The sequence below is a fragment of the Thunnus thynnus genome, chromosome 11 (genome assembly GCF_963924715.1).
Source record: "Thunnus thynnus chromosome 11, fThuThy2.1, whole genome shotgun sequence".
In the NCBI taxonomy this organism is placed as follows: domain Eukaryota; kingdom Metazoa; phylum Chordata; class Actinopteri; order Scombriformes; family Scombridae; genus Thunnus; species Thunnus thynnus.
This window is the reverse complement of record NC_089527.1, coordinates 26,027,257-26,052,495: the sequence shown is the minus strand read 5'-3', so window position 1 is coordinate 26,052,495 and position 25,239 is coordinate 26,027,257. Positions and strand designations below refer to the sequence as shown.

The 25,239-nt window shown below is 40.4% G+C and overlaps 1 protein-coding gene across 1 annotated transcript in view; it reads left to right on the top strand.

Annotated features, from left to right (window-relative positions):
- vwa8 (von Willebrand factor A domain containing 8) overlaps window positions 1–25,239 on the top strand; it is a 77,254-nt gene that overhangs the window by 14,391 nt on the left and 37,624 nt on the right. Inside the window, exons 6-25 of the mRNA XM_067604148.1 lie at window positions 736–900; window positions 1,285–1,334; window positions 1,470–1,578; window positions 1,705–1,809; window positions 1,990–2,118; window positions 2,654–2,788; window positions 2,876–2,953; window positions 7,167–7,327; window positions 7,549–7,662; window positions 9,808–9,997; window positions 11,337–11,414; window positions 11,544–11,659; window positions 11,874–11,974; window positions 13,946–14,052; window positions 16,378–16,449; window positions 17,369–17,445; window positions 19,404–19,479; window positions 21,003–21,138; window positions 21,680–21,799; window positions 21,992–22,197. Of these exons, the coding sequence (XP_067460249.1) occupies window positions 736–900; window positions 1,285–1,334; window positions 1,470–1,578; window positions 1,705–1,809; window positions 1,990–2,118; window positions 2,654–2,788; window positions 2,876–2,953; window positions 7,167–7,327; window positions 7,549–7,662; window positions 9,808–9,997; window positions 11,337–11,414; window positions 11,544–11,659; window positions 11,874–11,974; window positions 13,946–14,052; window positions 16,378–16,449; window positions 17,369–17,445; window positions 19,404–19,479; window positions 21,003–21,138; window positions 21,680–21,799; window positions 21,992–22,197 (2,325 nt within the window). The remainder of the gene's footprint in view (window positions 1–735; window positions 901–1,284; window positions 1,335–1,469; window positions 1,579–1,704; window positions 1,810–1,989; window positions 2,119–2,653; window positions 2,789–2,875; window positions 2,954–7,166; window positions 7,328–7,548; window positions 7,663–9,807; window positions 9,998–11,336; window positions 11,415–11,543; window positions 11,660–11,873; window positions 11,975–13,945; window positions 14,053–16,377; window positions 16,450–17,368; window positions 17,446–19,403; window positions 19,480–21,002; window positions 21,139–21,679; window positions 21,800–21,991; window positions 22,198–25,239) is intronic.

Genomic DNA, 25,239 nt, shown 5'->3' with positions numbered 1-25,239 from the left:
AACAAACTTGTAGGTTTGAAGGTCTCGAAGGCGTTCTCAATCAAACTCTTCTGGTTTAGAAATCAAACATATTGATTAGTGGTTTTTCTTTCTGAAGACAACAACAGCTAATGGTGACAATCTTCACTCCTCTGTATCTGGGTCTCATCCAGTTAATATGGTTTACATTTAAGAAGATAATTCTTATTTCATGATCATGGCTGGTAATGGTTACCTTGCGAAGCAGCTGGTTTCGCGAAATCACAAGATCACACGAGAATCCATCTTGTCAGGCTTCAAGTTATGCGCTTGTGTCAGTCAGCGTCGCAAATCCAGCTGCCTCACAAGATAAGACGGTGATGGACAGATGGTTCATCCAATCACCTGCCAAGTATTTTTTGAAAGTGCCTGCCCTTTCCAAACAGTTTCCATGGATGACTTCTCAGATGGTTCTGTGTAACAAACCATCTGGCGCGTCAGGTTATGTTAATGGGGCTGTTCCTGAATATCTGAATATCACACTTAAGCAGTGAATTTTCACACTACTCCTACAGGGCTCCTCCTTTTGTGTTTAGATGAAGAAATCGCTGTTGCCATGAATGTACTCTGTGACATCTGAAGTCTGTATTTAATACATGTAAAGAGCTGTGTGCATGCAGCCGTTTATAGAAAAATGCATTTAATATAAAACAAGGATTTGCTTAGTTATAGTCAACAGAAAAAGACTGGAGTGTTTTATGTCTTGATGCTTTGCAGGAGCACACCAAAGAGGAGCTGGACAGCTGGAAGATTATCCGTGTAAGTGAGGACTTTCGGGTCATCGCTCTTGGTCTTCCTGTTCCCAAGTACAAAGGCAACCCATTGGATCCCCCTCTCCGCTCTCGCTTCCAGGCCAGAGACATCTATTACCTACCATTCAAGGTTAGTCCAGGAATTTACAGATTATATAAGGCCAAAAATGTCCCGCTAACAAAAGGTCTCAATAATGAGAGAGGGGGACTTGGCAAAAGGGGAGACCAGCTAACTTTTTTTCCCCTTATGATCCTATTTCTAAAATGTGAAAAAAAGCATTTATTGGAACTACTACTTATTGGATACATTTAATTAAGATTTCATATTTTATGCAGTTGGTCTCATTTTCAGATTGCAACTACATTTTATGAACGTTAATTAGGGTACCACTCAAAACTGTTTCTCCGCTCTTAGTTAACAGATTTCAACATTAAATCTCAATGTTTCCGAACATAAATCATGGCTCTTATCTTTTTCTCTGTTTCCAATTTTTTTTCAAAACCTCTTTTTCAGGACCAGTTGGAGCTGTTGTACACAGCAGGACCAAATGTAGCTGCAGAAAGGTACCTAAGAAATACACACTTACTGAAGCTAAGCCGTTTTTAAATGACTTGTTTGACTTGTGAGTATCCTTTCTAGTCACGCTAAGTCTCATTTGGTTTTTAAGAGGCTATACTCTGTTGAATCCTGTGTGTCAGGGTGTCCCAGCTGCTGTCGCTCGCCACTACGCTGTGCTCCCAGGAATCGTCCAACCTCGGCCTTCCTGACTTCCCTGTGGACAACCTGCTTCCTGCCCTCTATGTGCTGGTGAGAAGTCAGCACCAGCAGACGCATTAAAGCGAGAGAAAGAGAAATGACAGCCCAGAATTAAACAAAAAAAAGACCTTGGTGGGTCTCAATAGTGTCTAATACCTGTCTTCTGTGTTGTTTCAGAATGTTTTCCCCATGCTGTCCTCCCAGCAGCTAGTCCAGAGACTTTACCCCTACAACAATATCTTAGGCAAAGACGGGCGCAATGCTGTGGAGGGTGTACTCAGTGTAAGTCAGGAACCATCATAACGTCGTCTGGCATCTGTAAATGGTTCCGTCTAATGTGCATGCTTGTTGTTTTATCAGTTTTGAGGCTTAAGATTATCTTACCTCACTTTGGTCTGAATCTGAGATAAGATACATCAATCAAACTCATTAACGCCCTTCACACACTCTGTACTTTCATAGAGATTTGAGCTTCTGGATGGTCATCGTGAGTCAACTCCCAGCGCCGTCCTGAGCGTGTCTAAGACAAAGGATGTTGAGGGCCATGCAGATGTCACATTACGTATTGCGGACAAGGACATCACCTTTCAGGTACCAGTAGACTGACTGCATTCATGTAAAACTAAAGGCCCGATCTTGTAGTATGTGGACCAACTACAATCCTGTGTGGGGTGATGGTTGCTCTGTTTTGGTCATGGATTGGAGCTTTAAGGACATAAAGCACTCATGCCTGCTGAAAGCCACTGTTAAAAATGTCAAAGTTTTTAGTTCTGTGAAATAGATAAATAAAGGAAATAAATTACAGAGAAGTAAAGCAAGACAAAAATCACACCATTGCATTATTATTGTTTTTTTTTAATGACTTATGATAATCTGACTTTCCGCATAAGATTGACCAGTCAGCATTGTCAATATCTTTGAAGCTGTTTTTTCTCATAATATAACAAGCTTATAATAAGCTGTGCCATGTGACTCATTAAGTTGTTGGAACATATATTTTGTTCCAAGACGTGATCACATTGTGTCAATAAAGCTGATAAATCTTTGAATCTTGATTTTTGTTTTGTTTAAAGGAATATCATGCCACAACTTTTATATAATTATCTTACCTATCATCGAACTCCAGGTCCCAGCAGGCACCAAGGAGCCGCGACCACCCAACAGTAGCCCCAACTTCATCAGTACCCCGAGCCACTCTAAGCTGATGGCTGAAATGATGCAGTCACACATGGTTAAGGACATATGTGTGATAGGAGCCAAGGTAGTTAACCCAAAATGTATACACACATGCAGTACATATCGTGAAAGTTATCTCTGGTTCTAATAACAATCATTTTGTATTTTCCAGGGTTGTGGAAAGTCAGTGATTGCCAGAGAGTTTGCTGAGATGCTGGGTTACAGCACAGAGCCAGTCATGCTCTACCAGGTAAATAAAAACTAGTGAAGAAAAGATTCCAAATGTTTTGAAATGGAGTGAAATGAACAGACAGAGGGTCTCGTTTGCTGTCAAAGCCCTAAAATAACTAGTGAGACTGTCCCTCTTTTGACCTACACAGTAACAAATAAGCAACAGTATTTCTTTCTTACATTATCCTTATTTCACTTCCAGTAGCTACATTTGCAGTCCACGCTTCCTTAATGTGTTTTGCATTTATATGTGACCATCAAGAACAAGCACTCCAGCTCTGTGACTTAAAAAAAACGCATGTGTCAAATATGCCTTAATCATGTTAGGGGAAAAAATCACTGGCAGAGACTCACATATTTTGTGACCTCTGATGTCATAAAGGAGGTTTCAACCAACTCGACTGCACAGATTAGGGAAGGGTTATGTTTATGAAAGGAGACCTTCTTAAATCAAAACTGTTTCATTAGAGGAAAATGGTTCTCTTTTATCATGATTATCTTCACTCTTAGTCACACTTATCACTTTTTAACCACAAGGAGATTAAAATTATTGATTATAGAGTCGTGAAATCTGTGGTTTAAGACATTTTTACACTATCCCAATTCATCTTTCATCTTTCAATTCTAACTCTTGAGTTTATATAAGCAAACATCTCACAAATGTGAAAAAAAGACCCCAAAAAAAAGAGCCAGCTCTTTCACAAACACCTCCACACTTGATGGACTGAAAAAAAACACTGCGTCTATGCACTCTATGCACTGCCTGTTGGCACCTATGTCCTATCAGTCTCAAACTTTATAGCACATAGGCTACTTGCATTGTTCTCTCCTGACTAGATCCTTGCTTGTGTTGTATCAACTCTCAGATGTATGTCTCTCTGGATAAAAGCTAAATGAATTGTAACATTGTAAATGTAATGCAAGGAAAGATATACAGTAGTTGGATAGATAAAGTTTATGTAGAATTAGAGCAGCAATTTGGCTAAAAGACCCAACATCTGGTTGCCATTACCTGCAATTCAGCCCACCACAAAATGACAGTGACTGGAAGATAGAGAGAAGACGTATATACGTGTTTATGAATGAAAAACTTTGTAAAACCTCTCCGTGTGTGTTTGTGTGTGTGATTCTGTGTGTTGTAGTTAGCCGGGTGATGATTGTGCAGGAAACGGGTGTGCTGAAGTCTTATGTATTAATGCATCAATGTGCAGCTATTTTTAGCCGGCTGAGGTCAGGGGTGACTTGTGCTGCGGGAATTGCGGAATCCTTTGCCGGGCAATTCATCGTGTCAGCTCTGAAAATCCCATTTTTGGAAAACAAAGTGACATGTAAGGCTAGAGTGGAATCTAAATATAATATCTGATGGTGTATGCATGTGTGTGTGTGTCCTACAGTTGAAAAAAGTGAAATCCACTAAAAACAAAACAAGAAAAATGAGACATAATCAAGTTATTGATGTTCCACAGAAAATTAAATTTATTTCAGAATAGTAGTTTCCATTGTTAACTGAACACAGGGGACCAGAGGCAAACATAACATTTTATGCCTATAGTATTAGTAGTAGTATTATGTAGATATTTATCCAAGTATACGTGGACATATTCACACCTTTTACCTCTTGCTAGGTTTTCAACTAGTTGGAGCTAAAAATTAACAAATGATTGTCACATAATTGGCCAAAGGACGGGGCATGTTGGAGAGAATGCTTTCTCAACAGGAGACATATAACCTCTAAAATAATTTGGAAAACAGAATCAAAACTCGTGCCGTCGGCGGACATAAGAAGAGGCTAATTTTCTATTACTGTTTCACTTAAACAAGCAGGGGTCACTGGAGAGTTAGTTTGTAGTTAAGTCATAACCAGCCTGCCAATTTTTACATTTTAATTTAATTTTTAAAACATTTTTTTTAGAACTCTATTTTTATTCTCAGTGAAATCATATTATCCATAACAGTTTTGGAAGGAATAAGTGAAACATAAATAAATAAACAAATAAATAAATGAAATGGTAACATTAGGTTAAAATAAAAATAAAATTTAAAAAAACCCACAAAGATACTAAACAATTGGATCCATAACAAATAAATAAGGATACATCTACATATCTATCTCCTAGTGGTTATAGAGAGATAGATGAGTTGAGGTTATCACTGCATTGATAAACTTATTCTAGGACTCCATCTCTTATCAAATGTATTCTTTTGTAACGTTTGAGAGGAGGTTATCTGCTTCATCTCATAGATATCTCAGATCATTTGGGTCTACAAATTGTACATGCATGGCTCAGGCTTTAACCATTTAATTATAATATATTTCATTGCTGCCGCTAGTAAGATCTGCAGTAAGTAATTTGCAGCTCTTCCCTCTATGCCTTCAGGTTTTACTCCAGTAAAGCGATCCGTGGGTCTTGAGGGATGTCAGCGTGGAATACCTCTCTAAGAGCTCGATATACTTCTTCCCAGAATGGTCTTAGTTTAGAGCACGACCAGAATATTTGGATATGATTGCCTATTTGTGCTCCACAATATCTCCTGCATTTGTTAGTGTCTGTCGGGCCCATCTTTGCCATTATCTGTGGTGTTCGAAAATATCTGGCAATAACTTTCCATTTCAATTCCCTCCATGTGTTTGAGCTGGTTAGCAAGAGTGCTTCAGAGCATATTACCTTCCAATCCTCCCTTGATATCTCTTGCTGCATCTCAGCCTCCCATCTTTCTTTAATCTGTACTGAGTTCTTTGGGTTCATAAGTAAAAATTCCTGATATAAGCTAGAGATTACCTTTCCCTCATCATTCCCCAACTGTGAATTTATCAAGAATTTCTCTGGTCCCGTGATACTTACAATTTTGTCCCAGTCTTTGTGTTTTACTAGAAAATGACTCAATCGTAAAAAAAAAAAAAAGTCACTTTTAGGGAGGAGAAATCAGTTTCTTTCAAATCTTTCTTTCAAATCTTGTCAGAGGAGAGATTGAGCTGGATAGCCTAAATGAGGACTGCATTTCTCTCCATATTCTTAAGGTGAACATAGTCCACTCTCATTTCAGTTTCAGAGAACCATCTAGAAAGGGTAGCTCAAGTAAGCCTGCCAAATTTTAAAAAAAAATCTGTTTGAGTAGTGGAGGGGTAGTGGAGTCTGAAAAGCTTAATATACTGTAAGTGGGTAGAATGCAGCATGGAATAAATCATCTTATACCTACTGGTGAAAATCCAGGATGTGTAACTGGCACATCTCGTCAGTTGCACAGTGTGTGGGCATATCGTTTCTTGCTGCTCTTCGCTAAGGTGACAAACTAAACATGTTTTTCTGATCAGGTCTACTTGCATTTGAAGGAGATAGACAGGCAGGCAGGCAGGCAGGCAAGCAGTCATGATGTTGGTAGGTTACCAGAAACAGGGAATGATTTGTCCCTGTGGCCGAGGAGACCAGGCGCTCTATCAGCAGTCACTCCATTAATGATGCTCAGAAATTATGAATGACGGAGGAGCGTGGACGAATGACTTCCTCTTAGCCTCTGCTGCTTCCTGGCCTCTTTGTTGTGACTAAAGAAGGCTGTCCATCTATCTAGTACCTTAATTGATCATGCCTGCTGTTTGCTGGTATAATGGCACTTCGTTTTACACATAATTCATTATACTTCATGATAGAATATAATGGAAAATATAGAACCTGTCTTTGACTAATGCAGAATGTCTTCTTGCTGTGGAACAGTTAGCAGTTCAGTAGTCACTACCTGGAACAAATTGTGCAACTCCGCTTGTCTTCCTTCCTCTACCCTCTGTCTCTGCCATGACACGGTAGCGTGATAGTGGATATGACAGTCTTGCTCCACAGACGTTTTCCCTGGCACAGAAATATGCCAGTAACTGTTATCTGTAAAGCAAAGATATCAAATAAAGCAGCCAGGCCAGATCATGAATGGGGAGTGAGGATGTAGCCAAAGGAGGAGAAACTAGAAATCTAGTTTAGGATTGTAAGCAAATCTCTACTTGCTGTATACAGTTTCACTATGTGATGGTCAACCACTTCCTACATTTCTCTCAGTCACTTCACGTCCCCTAACTTTGTCCCTTATGTTCATTTGTTCCCCTCTTTGCTTCTTTTTCTGTCCACTCTTCTTTTCTGTTCACTATGCTCTCCCACCCCCCCACTCATACCTCATATCTTTTACTCTTTCCTCTTTGTCTTCATCCCACCCATCTCTCCCTCCACGCCTTTCTCTTTCACTTCCAGGACATGACAGCCAGGGACCTTCTCCAGCAGAGGTACACTCTCCCTAACGGAGACACAGCATGGCGGCCGTCTCCACTGGTAACTGCTGCCATCGAGGGCAAGCTGCTGCTGCTGGACGGTATACACAGGGTCAACCTGGGAACCTTGGCTGTGCTCTCCAGGTACTTCAGATTCCTAAAATATACAAATTCCATTATTAAAAATTATGTAATTCTGTACTGCTGCTCATTTAAGTGAATATAATTTACTTTTAAAGATTTCATACTGTTGCCTTTCAGGACTGAACTGAGCCAGTGTTGTAAATGAAAAATACAGACACACGCACACGTCACACACATACATACACACTTCTCAGCTCATTCCTCTGTGTTTTGCGTCCCAGGTTACTTCATGACAGGGAGCTGGATCTGTACGATGGCACCAGGTTGCTGAGGTGGGACAGATACCAGACACTGAAGGAACAGCTGCAGTTCAGTGATGAGCAACTGCAAGAGAGGTATTTACACACACACACACACACACACACACACACAGGTCAGCACACAGGTAATTGTGGGTTAGGAAATATCAGGAGCATTTCTGAGGCAGAATTTGCATCAATTGTAAAAACATGACAGATGTAGTCCCCTGCTTTTCAAAGACAACAATAACTACATTCAGGATTAGCACCATGACAGGAAGAAAGACTCAAAGAAAGGGTGAGAGACAAATGGAGAGGGAGGCAGAGAGTAAAGAGGGAATTAAACCAAGATATGGCAAGAGAGTGACATTGATATTTGCGTAGCTGTCATCTTTTGAAGGCAAAGTATCTCACTTGTACAGAGGACAGTAATGCCATTTACAACTCTCTCACACTTCAAAGTATCTAGAGGTAGAGAGAAGGACGGGTTAAGAAAATACAGTAAAGGCAAATAGTAATAAATGGAAAAGAGTAATGCTTATGTTTACACTGAATCTTATATCACCCTTCTTGGTCAGTATTCATATCATCCAACTTTTTCTGAGCCTCCTGTCAGGTGTTAAAAAAATACACGAGTCTGCATTTGTTGGTAGGTTTGTCTCAATTTCAGAGACAGTTTGAGTAATAGATCCACGTGTTTGAAGACGTATCAGACACCAAAAACACTGCTTCATGCTTTACAAAACTATGACACAGCCTTTTATCACTTGGTATTTATGTACTGTATGCGGAAAGCCGTTTTTGGTTTCGACCGTAACTGTCCCCCGTATTTTTTGGTAATGTATTGACTCATGAAGTGTGTGTGTGTGTGTGTGTGTGTGTGTGTCTGTGTCCATGCAGGTTTGTGTGCACGTCTTAAAACCCACCTAACCTGGCAGGAAGGATGTTTGTGGTGGGGCGTCTGGGTTTAAATAAACCCACTTCCTCTTCCTCCACTCCTGTGGTTCAGACACAGTGTGTGTGTGTGTGTGCGCGTGTGTGTGTGTGTGTGCGCGTGTGCACATTTATGTGTGTGTGTTTATGTGTCCACCAGGTTTTTTATTGTGCATTACAGTACAGGTTTCAATTTCTCTGTCAATATCCAGTTCAAAATTTAAGATTCCCAGTGAAGCAAACATAGGAATGACAAAGTCAGAAATGGAAAGGAAAGAACCAGCAAGTTGCTAGGCAACAGAATTTGTACCATATGTATATATACACACACATATGCATATGAATGTGTGTTTGGGACCACATGAACTACCTCTTGTCTCTACTGGCCTGTGTGTTTGTGGGTTAAAGGTCCTCACAGGACTGTAGTTTCTATCGCGCTCCTGTAGGATTTCCGACCATTTCTACTCACTGCCGGAGATGCATCATCCTGCTCCCGCTGAGATTCCGATCACTCCCGCCCGCAACAGTGTTTCCTATTGCAAATCATTCTTCCACATCCAGCATGACAAAAAAAGACACATTTATCCCAGTTTTGCTTAAGGCAGTAGATTAAAATGTTGTGGATTGTGTCCCTGGTCCCCTGATAGTTAATGTTGTTTCCCATAGCAACAGATAGAAATCACATGCATGAGTTGAGAACAGCAGTGAAATTGTTACCATTTACCAGATTTGGATAAGGGATGGCTATTTTGTTTAATGTTCTTGGTGTTCAAATTAAATTTACTACATTAGGAGGCTTAATATAGGGAGTAAAGGAGAGAGGAAGTGAGAGAGAGAGACAAACTAAACTCCAACGTACCTTTTATTTTGTAACACATTTGAATGTATAAGGGAATACAGCGCTTGGTTAAGTTAAATGTCTTCCCACGCACTCATCTCTTGATGATGATGATGCTCAGCGCCCGCTTCCGCCCACGAAAGAGTAAATATATCCTGCTGCTGTGTGGGTGTCTCTGTGGGGTGATAGACACGGACTTTGCTGTCCTCTTGAATCAGAGGATTACACAGCCAGCTGTCAAAAGTCATGCTCTTGTCCCTGACATTGATTGGGTGGGACATACACACACACACACACACACACACACACACACACACACACACACGCACACGCACATCCGTGACAAACACCATGTGCACCTGCACTCCAACTCTGCTTGAACATGACTGAACAAATGTTCAACTGTGTGAATCTTATCCGGTATGTGTGTGTGTGTGCGTGTGTGCGTGCCTGTGTGTGTGTATTTTCAGGTCAATCTTCCCCGTTCACCCATCTTTCAGAGTGCTGGCCCTTGCAGAGCCTCCCGTTGTAGGTGCCAACACAAGCAGCAGCAATAGCAGAGGTCAGCAGTGGTTGGGCCCAGAGTTGCTCACTATGTTCCTCTACCACTCTGTAACTCCGCTGGCTAAAGCGGAGGAGATCGGCCTCATACAGGGACTGGTGAGACACACAAACACACACTCACTCATATGTTGGTGCAGGTATCATTCTGATGAATTGCTCCAATTGAATGAAATACACTGAAATTGTATGTTTTACAACTTAGAACTGTTTTCTATGCAGTACAGCTGATCATATTTGCTTTAGTTCTGTTTAAATGGATGCATTTATCTGAGATGGCACCATTATGTTATTATATACTGGAAACCCGGAAAGCAAATTCATTAATAAATATCTCAGTGCCATTAACAGTTATTTGCTTCCCCACTGTTTCTTTAATTTGATCATCTCTATTTCCTGATTCCTGCTGGTTTTGAAGTCGTTTTATCAGACATGAAAGCTTCCAAATACGGATAAAAACCGCTGTCGACTTTTATGTGTTATTGACTAGTTAGATCTGAGGGAACGTCTGTGTAGTGTTCAACAACGCGGGAGCTATTACAGGAGAATCGCGTTCATCTGGTACGTTTTTGCACAAAAGACATTCCAAGGAACTTAATACAAATGGGGAAGAAAAATGATATTTATATGCGGCGCTTGTTTGAGCCAGGACACAGTACAAAACAAACAGAGTTGACAAACAAGATTTAGTCCAGGACTCGTCAGCTTTTTTTGGAGCTCAGCAACAAGAAAGTTTTTCCAAACTATAATTGTGATTTGGCAGTGATGCTGCGTTCTGTGTTTCTCTGTTAGAGCAGTAACTTTGGACTGATGTGTCATGTTAAATAGCTTGTTGGCAACTCACAAACAAGTAAAGGCAAAGTGAAATACAGACATTGCTCGGCCATTCATTGGGTCATTAAAGTGTCGTTAAGTTACATGATTTGATGCCCTTGATGCATTAGCTGGCGTCAGGTGTCAAGTACTCCGACAGCACAAACACACTTCTCCTTCAATTAGTTGTCAGGTTGAACGTAGCGAAGCTGCTCTGTTGTATTTTCAGTTCTGGTTGTTAAAAGTTCATCTGGCTCAAACGTAGATTTGATTTCACTCAAGAAGGCTGTGGTGTTGATTTGTTGTTATTTCAGGTTTTGAAAAGAAGGCATTTTTACCTTTAATTTAATAGTATGACAGTATAGAGACACAGAGACCACAGGGAGGAAGAGGAGGTGAATACTGCAGGAAAAGTTGCAGTTTTAGGATCTTAACCACCAAGACGATGGCGATTTGTTGTTTTATTTTATGTTTTGTAAAAGCTTTGCAAAAAACATCACGTTTATGTATCGACTGGAAAAAGAAGCCATTCTAGATAAAGGTTTCTGTAGTTCTAATCCATTTCTCTCCTTCTCTAAATACCATCATCTTCATCAGTTGTTTTTTTTTGTTTCTCTCTTTCCAGACTCCTAATGTGCCAAAGGAAGCAGCAGAGCAGCTATTGCACCTCACACACAGTCTCCGCAAGACAAACGACCCCACGGTAAGTGTGTGTGTGTGTGTGTGTGTGTGTGTGTGTGTGTGTGAGTGTGTGTGTGTGTGCTTTAACCAGTTTGTTTATGTGTGTCACTGCGATTTAAGAAATGTATTTGTGTACGGTGTGTGTCTCCAGGCACAGTCTCTGGCCTCTTCTCTCTCTACCAGACAGCTGTTGAGGATCTGTCGCCGTCTCTCTCAGTACCCCGAGGAGAGCATCGCTCACGCTGTCAATAAGGCTTGTCTCTCAAGGTACACACACACACACACACACACACAAACTCATACCCAAATTACTATACTCCTTTTTTCTGTGTGTTGGATTCTTTAGCACTTTGCACTTCATTTTTCATTTAAGTGCTATACCAAAAGGGAAGTTTTAAGCTACAGTATATCATTGTGTACACCAGTTATTAAGTGTGTGTGTGTGTGTGTGTGTGTGTGTGTGTGTGTGTGTGTGTTTTAGGTTCCTTCCCAGCCTGGCCCGCGCCTCACTCCAGAAAAGCCTCGCCAACTGCTCCATACAAGACGCACCAGATCCTGCTGAACACACTAATGACTACAGCTGTGAGTTCCAGTCACTTAGCTAACATTTATTCAATTACTCAGTTTTTCTAATACATTTCATAGAGTAAACAGAGTTTTGCTGCTGTTTTGGCTCAGACAGAGGTTTCGATGATATCACCCACTGATTCAGTTTCAGTATTACAGTATAAACCTTGTGTTCAGTTATGAGTCAGAACTCAGGGTTTCTCACTTCTAGTAATTAAAAACGAAAACTAAAAATCTGCATAAAAGTGCTTTCATACATGAGTAAATATTTCTGGTAACTGTGGTCAACCAACCACTTTTCTTTACTGCAGGTGTCAATGTTTTTTTTTACACGCCGGTTTGTTACTGTAGCTCTATTACACATATCGATTTTCCACCTCTGACTGTAAACAAATGCAGCACAGACAAATGTTTTGTCTAAAAGCTGCAGATGGAGAGTATGACTGAGCTGTCCTCGAAGAAAAGAAATCATTCAGACCAACATAATTTCTGTTTCTGAAAAATAAGAATAACACAATCACCCTAGCCTTCGTCAGAAACAAGACTCTCATCTGAGTTATGCATGCAATCAGTATGATTACAGATAAAATGGATGTTTTCCAGAGAACCAGTAATGATTTTCAAATGATTATCACAATCAGTCAAGAACACTTTCAATATGTTAGAGTATGTCACTATTAGAATATGTAAAAATGTTTAAAAAAAAAAAAACAATGCAGGAAAATCGTTGGATACACTGAACTGAAACATCTTTTAGTCATACAATACATATTTAACCAACACATTCTGCTGTTGTTCCTTCTATTTTTTTTGTATTTCGCTCCTTATTTTAACAGTGTTACAAAAGAATGCACATATACATAGATAAATCATAACAAATTACATCTAACAAATTAAGAGAGAAACGTTATTGACCGAAAAGGTGCAGGCTGAAGCTTCAGTCTATTATGCCTGCCCTTTCCAATCCAAACCAAACAATCCAGAACAATAGTCCCAAAATACAAGATCAAACATTTCTTTCACCTTTATGTTCATACCTCAGTTTTATATTTGTTTACTGTTATTTTTTATTCACAAAGTGTACTTCACATTTTTAATTCCCTGTTAGAGTTATTCCATAAATTAACACCTTTAACAGTTATACATCTATTCTTCATATTTGTCCCAGCCCTTGTCTTTTTTAAACATACATATTCCCCTGAGTCCATACTGACTCTCTCTGATTTTAAGCATGTTACTTAGATAGTTAGGAAGCAAGTTATTTTTTACTTTGTACATTATTTATGCAGTTTTAAAGTCAACCAGATCACTGAATTTTAAAGCATGAGAGTTAATTAATAGTTTGTTGGTTGGTTCATTATAATCTGTTTGATGTACAGTTCGTAGAGCTCTCCTCTGTAGTATGAAAATTGAATTTAACATGATATCTCACTAAGCGTATCACTTTATTTTTATATGTCTTATACTATATTCCTTTCTCTTGTATCCTATACTTTATAAATTCCTTGTAGAGTGTATTTTCCTTTTTGAATGCATTTTGTAGCCCTTTAGTGATCCATGGCTTATCCAGATGTTTTTGTTTCCCGCTGCACTTTATTAAATAGATGCGTTTATCTAATAGATGTGTTAATGTCGCCACAAACACATGGTAAGCTCTATCAGGATCGTCAGTCTAAACCTCTCTCCAGTTTTGTTTCATCAGGTCGATCTTAAAAGCTGCAGTTTTATAAGGTGGTTGGCAGTGTCAGATATTGTGCTAAAGAATGAATGTACTGTAGATTAACTTATGAATGGGGACTCACACTTCCAGAGGTTAAAGAAGCAGGTAATTGTAGTAGGTCATTAGCTCAAATCTCAAGACTCTCAAGAACGGACAGCAGAGAATGTTCAAACCTGCACACACACACACACACACACACACACACACACACACAAACACACACACACACACACACAGTGACGACTGCCTTTCCTGTATTTCTCTAGGTATGGTAAAGGATGGTATATTGACTATTGGCAATGTGTCCGCTCCCATCTACAACCCCAACGAGAAAATGAAGGTTCCAGATGTGCTCTTCTATGATAATCCCCAGGTAATTAAACACTTACTTACAGTCAAATATACTTAGTGAGATACATGAAAACATTTTACCAAGGCCTTGTGCGATTGTAGAGGAGGGCCGGCAAAATGTTTATTTCCAGGACATGACCCGCATTTTAATCACATAAAGGCAAAAAGCTGGATTAGAAACAATAAAGAATAATCTCAGCTATTTTTTTTTCCTCTCAAACTGAGAAAGAGCACTATGTATTCTTCACAACACAATATTCAGAGCATTGTTCATTCAAATCCGGTCATATTCCAATAAAAAGGCAACTCTGATCCTTTCTTTTTCCCTTTAGCGTCATCCCTCTTGTTGTTATTAATATCGCTCTGTCCTTGTTGTACTGTAAGACATTATTTCATTACGAAGGATTTTGCTTTTAGTTCTGGTATTAGCTGATATTACCCAAAGCCAAGCTCTTTATTGTTCCTGCTAGGCCCTTTTGAGATACACTGGAGTCTCAGAGATGCTAATCTCAGTCCTGGTCTGGCAGTGCAATCTGCCCCAGTACACTGTAACTGACCCCTGAATCCTGTTATTGATGGTTTGCAAACTCACTTTAATTCTCTTCGGTATTTTGTGTCTCGGTCCGTGCAGCAGGAAAAAAACTGTTCCTGATTTATTTGGTAGATACAGTATATCTATAAAGTTGGATATGATGGGGTTTAACTTTCAGTCAACAAAAAGTCACAGCTGCTCTCTGCAGTGATTGTCCAGATGTGAATACTGTAGGCGTGAAATGGGCAGAACTCCAGGTTTCTTCAGTCTTCTCAGTCCTACTTCTGTCACTGTTGATGTGCACTGTTTAACTGCACCAACCGCCTCCGTGCTGGCAGAGATTACAGACAATTTGCTTTCATTAAAGAGACAGGAGGAGTGCGGCCGTAATCGGAATCAATTTCTCAACAGTAGCCGGGACAGATAAATGGACTCCTCTTTTATCTTCAAGTTCTGCTATCCAATATTTTGTTTTCTCTATCATGTTTTTTTATCTCTAGTATCAACATAATTCCTATCTGACTTTATGTACTAGCTTTGTGCCCCCCCTTTCATTGACAGCCATATGTAAAAGAACTACCAGACTGAAGTCTTGGTAGTTATCAGTTACTGTTCTGCTCAGCTACATACATTTATTTTAGTTTAATTTAGTTGACAGCAGGTTTATAGAGTAGAGGTATATCTTAGATTTAACAGGTGAAACATATATAAACTTCGGAGTCACCGTCACATGTGTCTGATCCCCATCTTATTGACAGCTGTGTGTGACTTAACCACAGCGTGCCCAGAGAGGAACCAGCTAAATAAATGACACTGACATCCTCTGGCAATACTGATGACGCTATGTGACCCAGATTTATCTCTTTCCCACTCTCTATTCCTCTGTCCTCATTCTGCCCTTTTTTTCTCTGCCTGCTTGTTTTGGAGAATGGAATAAGAGTGGATGAGATAGGATGTGAGCAAGGAGGATGCCCTACTTTTGAATGACCTGTTTTCTGTCTTCAGAGTTGAAGCACAGTTGTAAAAAAGCAGAGGGGAGGAGAAAGCAAACCCGGAAATTTTTACACAAACACTTGTGTTTTTAAGCCGAATTTTATTTCCAAATGTATGGAGATACTTTTGTGTCTTTATTATGCAATCAAACAGAATAGGTCTGTAATCAAATAGGTTTGAAAGCAAAACTATTGACACTGCAATCAAAAAATGTTTTATCGCAAGTAAAATAAATTTGTGATTAAAATGCAAATCAAAAGTTTTGTTTGCAAATCCAAAAGTTTTGTTTGCTGTTGAGCTGAGTCTCGTAGGCGGGACCTATGCTGAAAGCTGTAAGACACATCTCTATTGGCCGGTCTCGATCGATTTGGACTTCAAAACTCCCTCTCTCGTTTACTAACTGTGGATGTTGCCAAGCTGTCACTCCGATTGTAACTGGCCAATAGAGACATGTCTTAAATCTTTCAGCATAGGTCCCGCCCACAAGATTCAGCTCAACAGCAAGCAAAACTTTTGGATTTGCAAACAAAAGTTTTTGATTTGCATTTTAATCACAAATTTATTTTACTCGCAGTAAAACATTTTTTGATTGCAGTGTCAATAGTCTTGCTCTCAAATCTATTTTTTGATTACAAACCTATTCTGTTTGATTGCATAATATTGACACAAAAGTACCTCCATACGAACGGGGAACACATTACTTTTTTCAGAATGTTCGTATGGGAAAAGCAGTTTAATACGATGCCCATCTGAGCTCCATGAACAACTTCTAACAAATGAGCTACTTAATGTGAACGTTTGTCTGTTTAAATGTCTCTGCAGCATATGATGGTGATGGAGGACATGTTGAAAGACTTTCTATTAGGAGAGCACCTCCTCTTGGTGGGCAACCAGGTGAGTGAATTATCACCAGATTTTACTGTAATTTCTTGCTTTACTTAAACTTCTCCTGTGCTCAGAAAAGGCCCTTGTTGCAACCAATCACTGGGTCTAAAGAGCCTTTTGTCCATAGCGGTCCAGTTATGATCCTGTAATATACTGTATGTCAAATTCTGGTGTCATATAAAATATAAAACAGAGGTGAGACTTGTGCTTGGACAGGTGGGTGTATAGTGTTTTTGCCACAGTGGAGAAGTAGTGAAGTAGACCAGACATGTCAGCCCTGCTTGAGCATGAAGGGATGAGTTATGAAACAGGCCTCCCTGAACCTTGATGTCACTCTCAGCTCGCTCTGAGCAAAAGGAAGCAAGGAGCACTTCCTTGGGGACGCTCTGTGCCCCCAGTCTGGTCGTAATGGGCAGGGTTAAATGGAGGAGGAAGGGGGAGGAGGGAGAGAAGTGGACATGGTGTACTGGCAGTCTGGAGGAGGTGGTATTTTTGCAATAATGTTTATGCGTGTGTGTGTGTGTGTGTGTGCTCGTGAGAGAGAGAGAGAGAGAGAGACAGAGAGAGAGTGGGTGAATCTATTTGCAAATCTGAGTGCATGACCATGCATGGGTGAAGCTGAGACATTAGGAGCTGTCAGAGTGGCTTACTGGATGTCTGACAGACTGGCCGAGAGACTCACCAGTCATCCTGGAGAGTCAGGCACTGTGGGAAGCCAGTGGGAGTCCCAGAGAACAGCCCCTGTCAGAGCGTAGCACCATCAAAACTAGGGGACACACTCAGCTCTCCCTCTCAGCGCTGCCTCTCTGCAGATGGAATAGACACCTCTTCAATTCTCTTGACAGTCTATGTCAACTGAAACATGTTGATGTATTAGGTTGCATTTCATTTAATTGTGTAATTGTTTTATTTTCATATCCCTCTGTAGGGTGTGGGTAAGAATAAAATAGTGGACCGGTTCCTGCACCTTCTGAACCGGCCCAGAGAATACCTGCAACTCCACAGGTGAGGAGAAATGTGTTATGATTGTAGGTTCAAAGTGTAAACGTGTTTTGCCAAAATAAGTTTTTCCCCCACTATGAGTTGAGGAACTAGAGAATTTAATCCACTGGCTTTTGAGCATGTATCTGTTTACTTTCCCTCTGCGCCTAGAGCCATGAAGAGTAGGCAAATTAGGAAGAACTGTCAGTCAACTGTGGTCTTTATTGTCTTTTATGATCCTGTTTTGAGCTTCTGCAGGAACCCCTTAAGAGACAAGTATATGCCTAGCTCCACTAAACAATCTTTTGTTTAGTAGGCTTGTCCGACTTTTTCATTTCTTGGCCATCATCTCAAACCCTCTCTGAATATCTTCCTCTAAAAGAGCATAATAGGTTCTTTTCCATTCGCTATTTCAGTCACTCAGCTGCTTATATGCGTCCAATCTATGTATTCATGTCTATAGATAAGAAAGATAATTGGCAAGTAGTGATAGTAACAAGATTTTCTTTTTTTAGCAGTAAAGTTTGACAGTGTAGGAGTCAATCCTTCATAGTATTTTAACACTGCATGAGTTAACACTGGATACACGATATGCTCCCTAAAAGGATATCTGCCTCTACATCAGTCACCTGTATCATCTATAAATTATGATGATTTTAGGGAGGAATAATCACATATGTTTCCCTATTAAAGGCAGCTATATTTCCATCTAAAGGTGTCAAAAAGTATTTTAGTCCCCTGTAAATTAGGCCGTCCTTCACCAGAACAAGGGCTTAACACGCCCCTATTAAAGAATAAGCAAGTGAAGAAGTCCTTGTTAACTCATTCACAGCTTCTATAAATACTCACGCACCTGAGGAAAATTAGGTCAGAGTTGCTCATCCATAGATCAATGCGTTGTGTCCCGTGAAATCAGCCTTGCTGTTGAGTGTAGTTTAGATCAATCTGAGGCCTTGTATTGATCATGGCATTAATAACAGAGAAATGTTTTGCATGCCGATGACTATGTGATGGGATATAGTCAACAATATGCCAATAAATGTAATCACTGAAGTAACACAAGGAAGATAAAGTGAAATCATACATGAGTGGCAGATTCAATCTCTTTGCAGTGGGTAATGAGACTAACAGCGCATCCACATGTAGGTACAACCTCTCGCTGTGTCCGTGTAGTTTGTCAAAGTCTTGTGAAAGTCGAAGTGGAGCTGAGCATCAGGGGTGGCCTGGTTAGCGACTGTAGCAGCAGCTAATATTAGACCAGGGCAGCGGCAGGAAGATCTGTGCATGTGGCTTTCGCGAGCCTGTGACTGAAAGCCTACAGAGATGTGGCTCAGAAAAGCAAGAGAGATGCAGCTATCCAGGAAGGAAACTAGGACAGCTCCTGGGTCAGACTGTGAGGTATCGAGGAGAGAGAGAGAGAGGGTGAGGGGCGGGGGAGGCTTGGTAGGTGCTGGAGGGGGGTGTTTGAAGTATGAAATGTTCAGAGAAAGAGGGAGGGATAATTTTGGAAAGTCCCTGGAGAGTCAAAGTTGTTGGGGAGAAGATTCAATGTTATTTTTTAGTTGTTTGGCCTGTTTGACTCTAATACAGCGTTACTGACGCCCTTTTATACTGGCCTGCATCTTTGGTGATCAAATGGTATTCAGGTAAAGAACTACTGGACTAAAGACTTGTGAGACCATAACAACAAAGTACAAATAGAGCTTATTATTTTTAAAATCATCACTTATGGTTGTTTTAGACATAAACAGTTGAAAATCAGATTTTTATAGTTGCATTATTATACTATTATAGCTATTTTGGAGTATTATAAACTATTTAAAGAGAAACACTGATGTCAGAGTTCATTAGAAAGAAATGTATGTTTTAACACTATATAAATGAAAGAAAAACTGCAATTTGATACGATTTTCTGTATGAATATCTACAGTCATTTTGCCTGTGTGTGTGTTTGTGTGTAACCCTGTTTTCTCCCCCGCCAGGGATACGACAGTCCAGACTCTGACCTTGCAGCCCTCAGTCCGAGATGGCATCATCATGTACGAGGACTCACCTCTGGTCAGTTAGTAACACGCACACTTCTTTTGTAGTCACTTGTACAGGATCATTGTCCTTACATACGGAGGATTAAAGGAGGAAACTGAGAAAACATGGCTTTTCATATCAGTCACAGTCAGTCATAGTGTGTTCAGCCACTTAGTTTTTTTGTAAATGGACTTGGTGAGACATTCATGTATAAATGACAGGAGGAGCTTTGAAATTGTACTTCAGCAACCCACACTGCTGATCTCAGTATACCCACGTCTCCCTATCAGTGTTCACGTTTTGTCAAATTTAAAAAATTGAACTGTCTAGTACATGCGGGGTGATGAAATTTAACAATTTATTTTGGAGCAGATTTTAGTTAGAAGGCAATTTACAAATCCTGTGAATGTGTGGCCCATGCTGCTTGCTGTGGCTGTCTTCACTGAGTATACAGAATATTCAACTGACTCCACAGCAGCCAGACTAAGACAGGCACACATGTAAACAGATTGGTTTCATTTGCTCCGGTCACTCGGGGGCCAGATTTACTAAGAAAATGGCATTGCGCAAATGTGCGCAGTGGTTTTCATTGAGTCTTCATCGGCAATCTGCATGTATTCAGCGTCGATTTACTGAGACGGCAGCTCATCACGCAGGCAGTCAGCTCCTGGACCACAGGGACAGCCCTCCGAGGTGCATGTTACAAGTGAAGACCAGCTCATAGGGGTTTTATGAACACAAACCGAAACTCCTCGTCCACTATTTGCTTTACACTAATCAGATAATATGCTCCTTAAAAATATAATAATTGGTTTATTTTTCTTTCAAATGATCTTTTTTTAAGTTATATACAAGTCTAGATTTTAATGCACGTTTCTTTTCCCACTACAGTTTTCCTTGTGGCTTTAGTAAATCCCATTTATGCTATGTTAAGCCTGGTCTTCAGAGACAAAGAATTTTCCATACAAAACTGACTGCTGCACACTGATTGACCGTAGTAAATCCAGCGGAATACATAATCTACCTCTGTTAACATGACTCCTCTTATTATTTGTACGATCCTCCCTTGAATGCATTTGCAACGAGGAAAGAGCTTTAGTAAATCTGGCCTTCGGTGTACCGTGTCTGGAATTTATTTACATAAGTTTGGCATCTGTAATAACGTTGTACTTACTTACTTAAGGAAATTGCTGAGATCTGAGAATGCGGCTTCATTATTGAAACAAAAAGCCAGATGGAGAGACAAGACAGGACAGGTTTCCAAAATGGCACAACAACTGTGACGGTCTTTAAAATGTGCATATTGTTTCCTCTTGTTAACTGATGGAGAGCCACCAAACATCATATCAATTGTTCTCTAAAATAGATTATAAGGGAGTAAAGTCTCATATGTAAGTTCAGTTATTGGTTAGTGCCTGTACTGGCAGAGTTAATCAGTTTTCTCATTGTTCAGTCAAAATAATCAACATGTCTGCTGAGTTTTGTATCAGTGAAATGAATTAGCACCTCAGTCACGGCAAAAAAAAAGATGTTACTGTGTTGATGTGTGTGTGCAGGTGAAGGCAGTGAAGATGGGACACATATTAGTGATCGACGAGGCCGACAAAGCTCCCACTAACGTCACCTGCATCCTCAAAACCCTTGTGGAGAGCGGAGAGATGATTCTGGCGGATGGACGCCGAATCATCTCAGGTACAAACACACACACACATTTACACGTACATGCAGTCATGCAGGGTTGAACACATTGACATGTCCCAGATACGGTGTGCCGACAGAAGCAGGACCATTCATGGACTAGTTGAGGATTGGATGTCCTAAAAGACAAACATGTGTAAGACAATAGATGCAGGCCACTAAATGAGGCTTATGATAAAAGCCTTTATGGACAGGTACCAGTAGAATTTGGAGCATGCTGCACCGTAAATGTGTCGTTTTTCCGTGTAGTCTCAGGTACTGTAATCACACTAGTTGCCGGCAGCTTCTCCATTCCTGAGAGGCTCTTCCTCCCAGAGGAATGTAAACACAGTGCTGAGACTTCATAAACACAAACTTGAGACAGCCCCGATGCTTTCAGGACAGCAGAGATGTGTGTGAGGTGTGTGTCACTCACACAAATCAAATCAAAACATTACAAATTAAAAATAAGGTAGAGGCAGAAACGGGAAGAAGGAGCGCTTGTGTTGGTGTGTTTGTGTGCCACTATCTAACTAGAACTGTGTCTTTTCCAAAGATCCACTTGAAGCCGAGGGGAGGACGAACACCATTGTCATGCACCCAGACTTCAGAATGCTTGTTTTAGCTAACCGACCCGGCTTTCCCTTCCTCGGCAACGACTTTTTCGGAGCTCTAGGTACACACGCATGCACAACATCCACGTCCTACTACAGAGGACCAGCAATTTTCTATTTTAATTAATGACAAAGTCCTTTTGTAAAGAGTATTATGACCATATATAGAGAGAGAAGCCAATATTACGTTACTAAAGCTACAAGAAAGTGAGCATGTATCACTATAAGAAGGATGACTAGTTATTGTTGTGTAGGTGACATCTTCAGCTGCCATGCGGTGGACAATCCAAAACCCCAGGCAGAGCTGGCTATGCTAAAGCAGTACGGCCCCGACGTCCCTGATGCTACCCTGCAGAAGCTCGTGGCCGCCTTCGGAGAGCTGAGATCCATGGCCGACCAGGGCACCATCACTTACCCCTATTCCACCCGAGAGGTGGTCAACATAGTCAAACACCTCCAAGTAAGAAGACAACAGCACACACATACGATACTCTGCTGTACAACCGATAAACACTTCTTTTGCTTTTTTATTTCTTGGGGTTTTGTCTGAGACTATTTCTTATCAATAATTCATAAAGACATCGTGACCTTAATCCTGCACTGCTAGAAGCTTAAATAATGCAAGAAGGTGTCCTCATAACACAGCTGTGACAGAGAGGGGAGACGGTGCTCCCTCCTCAGCCTGGACCGACAAGATACACACACACACATGAACACACATAATCTCACAATATTGGCCACAGTTATCTTAAATGAAAGGTCTGTGACTTAAAGAGAGAGAGGTTGAGAGATGGATGCAGAGAGAGACATTGAGCAATAGAAAAATAATTCATCTAGGGTCATGATAGAAACAGAAAAACACATCGTTTGTCATACATCACATTATCTGTGCTCCCAAAGAATTTCTTGCTGTGTGCCATTTGGGTTACAAAGTGCCCCCTCATCTGCTTCATCTCTGCTTTTCTCTCCCTCCACCCACCCATTTCACCATTTATCCAGCCACTTCCCTCATTATTCAGAACCCACAGATGTGTACCACAAAACATCCATAGCAGATAGCTGAGAGTAATTATGGTCATGTTTCACATCCGTGTTGTTTGGGAGTCTTTACATCATCAAAGCAACATATCTCATGCTGAATGTGATTCTCGTACTCCTTACTCGGTATGAAATTATCCATCAACTATAATAACTCCTTATTTTCATTAGTTAGATACACATGATACCATGGTTCCCATAATTTTAATGCAATTTTATCGTTTTGCCACTGTAGTTGTGTCTACTCACTTCTCCATCTCCTGCCTGCTAGGAGAAATGTGGAGGTTACTCAGACTTCATTTCACCTTCCTCTCCTTCTCTTTCATAATCACCTGTAGGCTGCTGTTTACACTTACTCTGGCAGTACCATCACCAGGGAAAGAAAAAAACAATTTTGTTTGTGTGAACGGCCGCATGCCGCAGTACACACACACGCTTATTTTGTCTGCATTTTATGTCACGTCCCCCCCTCTCTCCTTGTGCTTTGAGTTCTTTAGAAATGTACACATTATTTAGTCCTGAGTGAAGGGCAGAAAAAACATGGGAGACCAGAAGAACAGGTCTTAGAGAGGAGGGAAATTGGGATCAATAATTCAGTGCACAGGGACAAGCCCTTATGGTTGATTTCCCCACTGGCCAGCCTGTTCTGTCATCAATCACCACCACTATTGACATCTGCAGGAGTGGGACAGATACAGGATCATTTCATGGAAGTCTAAATTGCTTGTTTTGAGGCAATAGCCGATGTTGGTTCTAATTACCAGTTCACGTTTGGTCATAATTGCACCTTTGTGTTAGCCAGGAATCCATTCCAATACAGCCTGATGCTCCTTCAATCTATGTTTTAGTTGTAACCAGTTGGGATTATTGATTGTACAGCAATTTATAGGCCTAACAGTGTAAATACATTGTAATATGTAGGTCTGAGAGTGCAATTATGGTCCAGATAATACCCCAGGGCTGATAAGTCATTGAAATTATTGTGTCTTTTTAAAAAGTGTATACATTCATACACCATAAATTTCATTTATGGCCGCACCTATTATGTGCGTTAATTTTTTTCAATTAATCAGCAGCAGGGCAGGGTGTCAAACCTCAGTGCTCTTTTGATAGCGACCAAGTTGTGTCCATAGCCCAGAGTATCAATAACAGTCTGGTCAGATTCATAATGTTTACTTCTCTGATCAGATAGTTCTTTAAATCACTCAAAGTGATGTATCTAAAAATGTATCAGTACTGTAACTCAGGTATCTTGTATACACAAACAACACCCAGTTTATACTTGTGACAAAATTGTCAAAAATAATAAATGTTTGTTCTAAGTAAAAGCCCAGATTAGTGTCTTGAAATAACCTGGACCTCAATTCCCAAAAGCATTTTTAGGCTAAGATGATTGTAAAATTCACTTTACCAACCTTCTTAAGCTTAAAGGTAGAGTCAGCGATTCTAATCCAATACATCTTTTGTCAAGTTCAGCGAATATCTCCTCCTGGTCCGCTAGCTGTCCCTGCTGTGTGTGTGCTGGAAAACAACCTGGTGTTTGTGCACGGAGCGCAGAGCACGGAGCGAGCCACACAACACTACTCTAGCCAATCAGCAGCAGGGGGCGTTTGTGCACAGGACAGCAGGAAGTCATCAGAGCAGCCGTCTCTGTGAGGACATGACAGTCTCCCGTCTCCAGCACCAGTTGAATGGTGGGGGAGGGCTGGCGAACTGGAGAGAGAGAAGCTGTGGCCAAATCCACATAGAAAGTGTTTTCTCATAGTACAGATACGCTTCCATTTTATTTAATGTATCAATCCACACTGAATCGGACAGACAGTCTCAAGGAAACCCTTCACATTTTTTTAATGGTTTAAGTCTGTTTCTGTCACGTTTAGTGAAGCGTAACCTGAGCAGGCAGCTGTTTAAATCACACAAATATCCTGCTGTATATGCGTTTTCAACTTATTAACCATATCAGTGAATCAATAAATACAAACACTGTCAATTTCTTCCTGTGGAGCCAACATGTAAACTATTTTGGGGTGTATTTGTTTGGGTGTTTAGTTCAAATATTTACAATCTTTCTCCAGAATGACTGACTCTACCTTTTTAATAGGTGTTTTTCCCAAAAGCATCATCAACTGAAGACACTATTAGACATGATCATAGATTAACAGGTGACTCCTAAACACTCAGAGGCTAAGAGCATTTTAAGAACCTCTGCAACTTGCATGAGGAACCAAAAACTCAGAGGCCTCTGCCTCAGCTTTTGCTTACAGTATCTCCCTGTATCACCATAGTTACACACAATTCAGAAAATTTATTGAGGCAATATAACTTGTATCTGTCTGTAATTATATCACAAACACAGTGTGTGATATAAAAAGCCTGAGCGAGAGAGAGAGAGAGAGAGAGAGAGAGAGAATCTCTTGTTTGCACCCATCTGTCAGTGTTGTGGTTGGAGTCTAGAGATAAATCA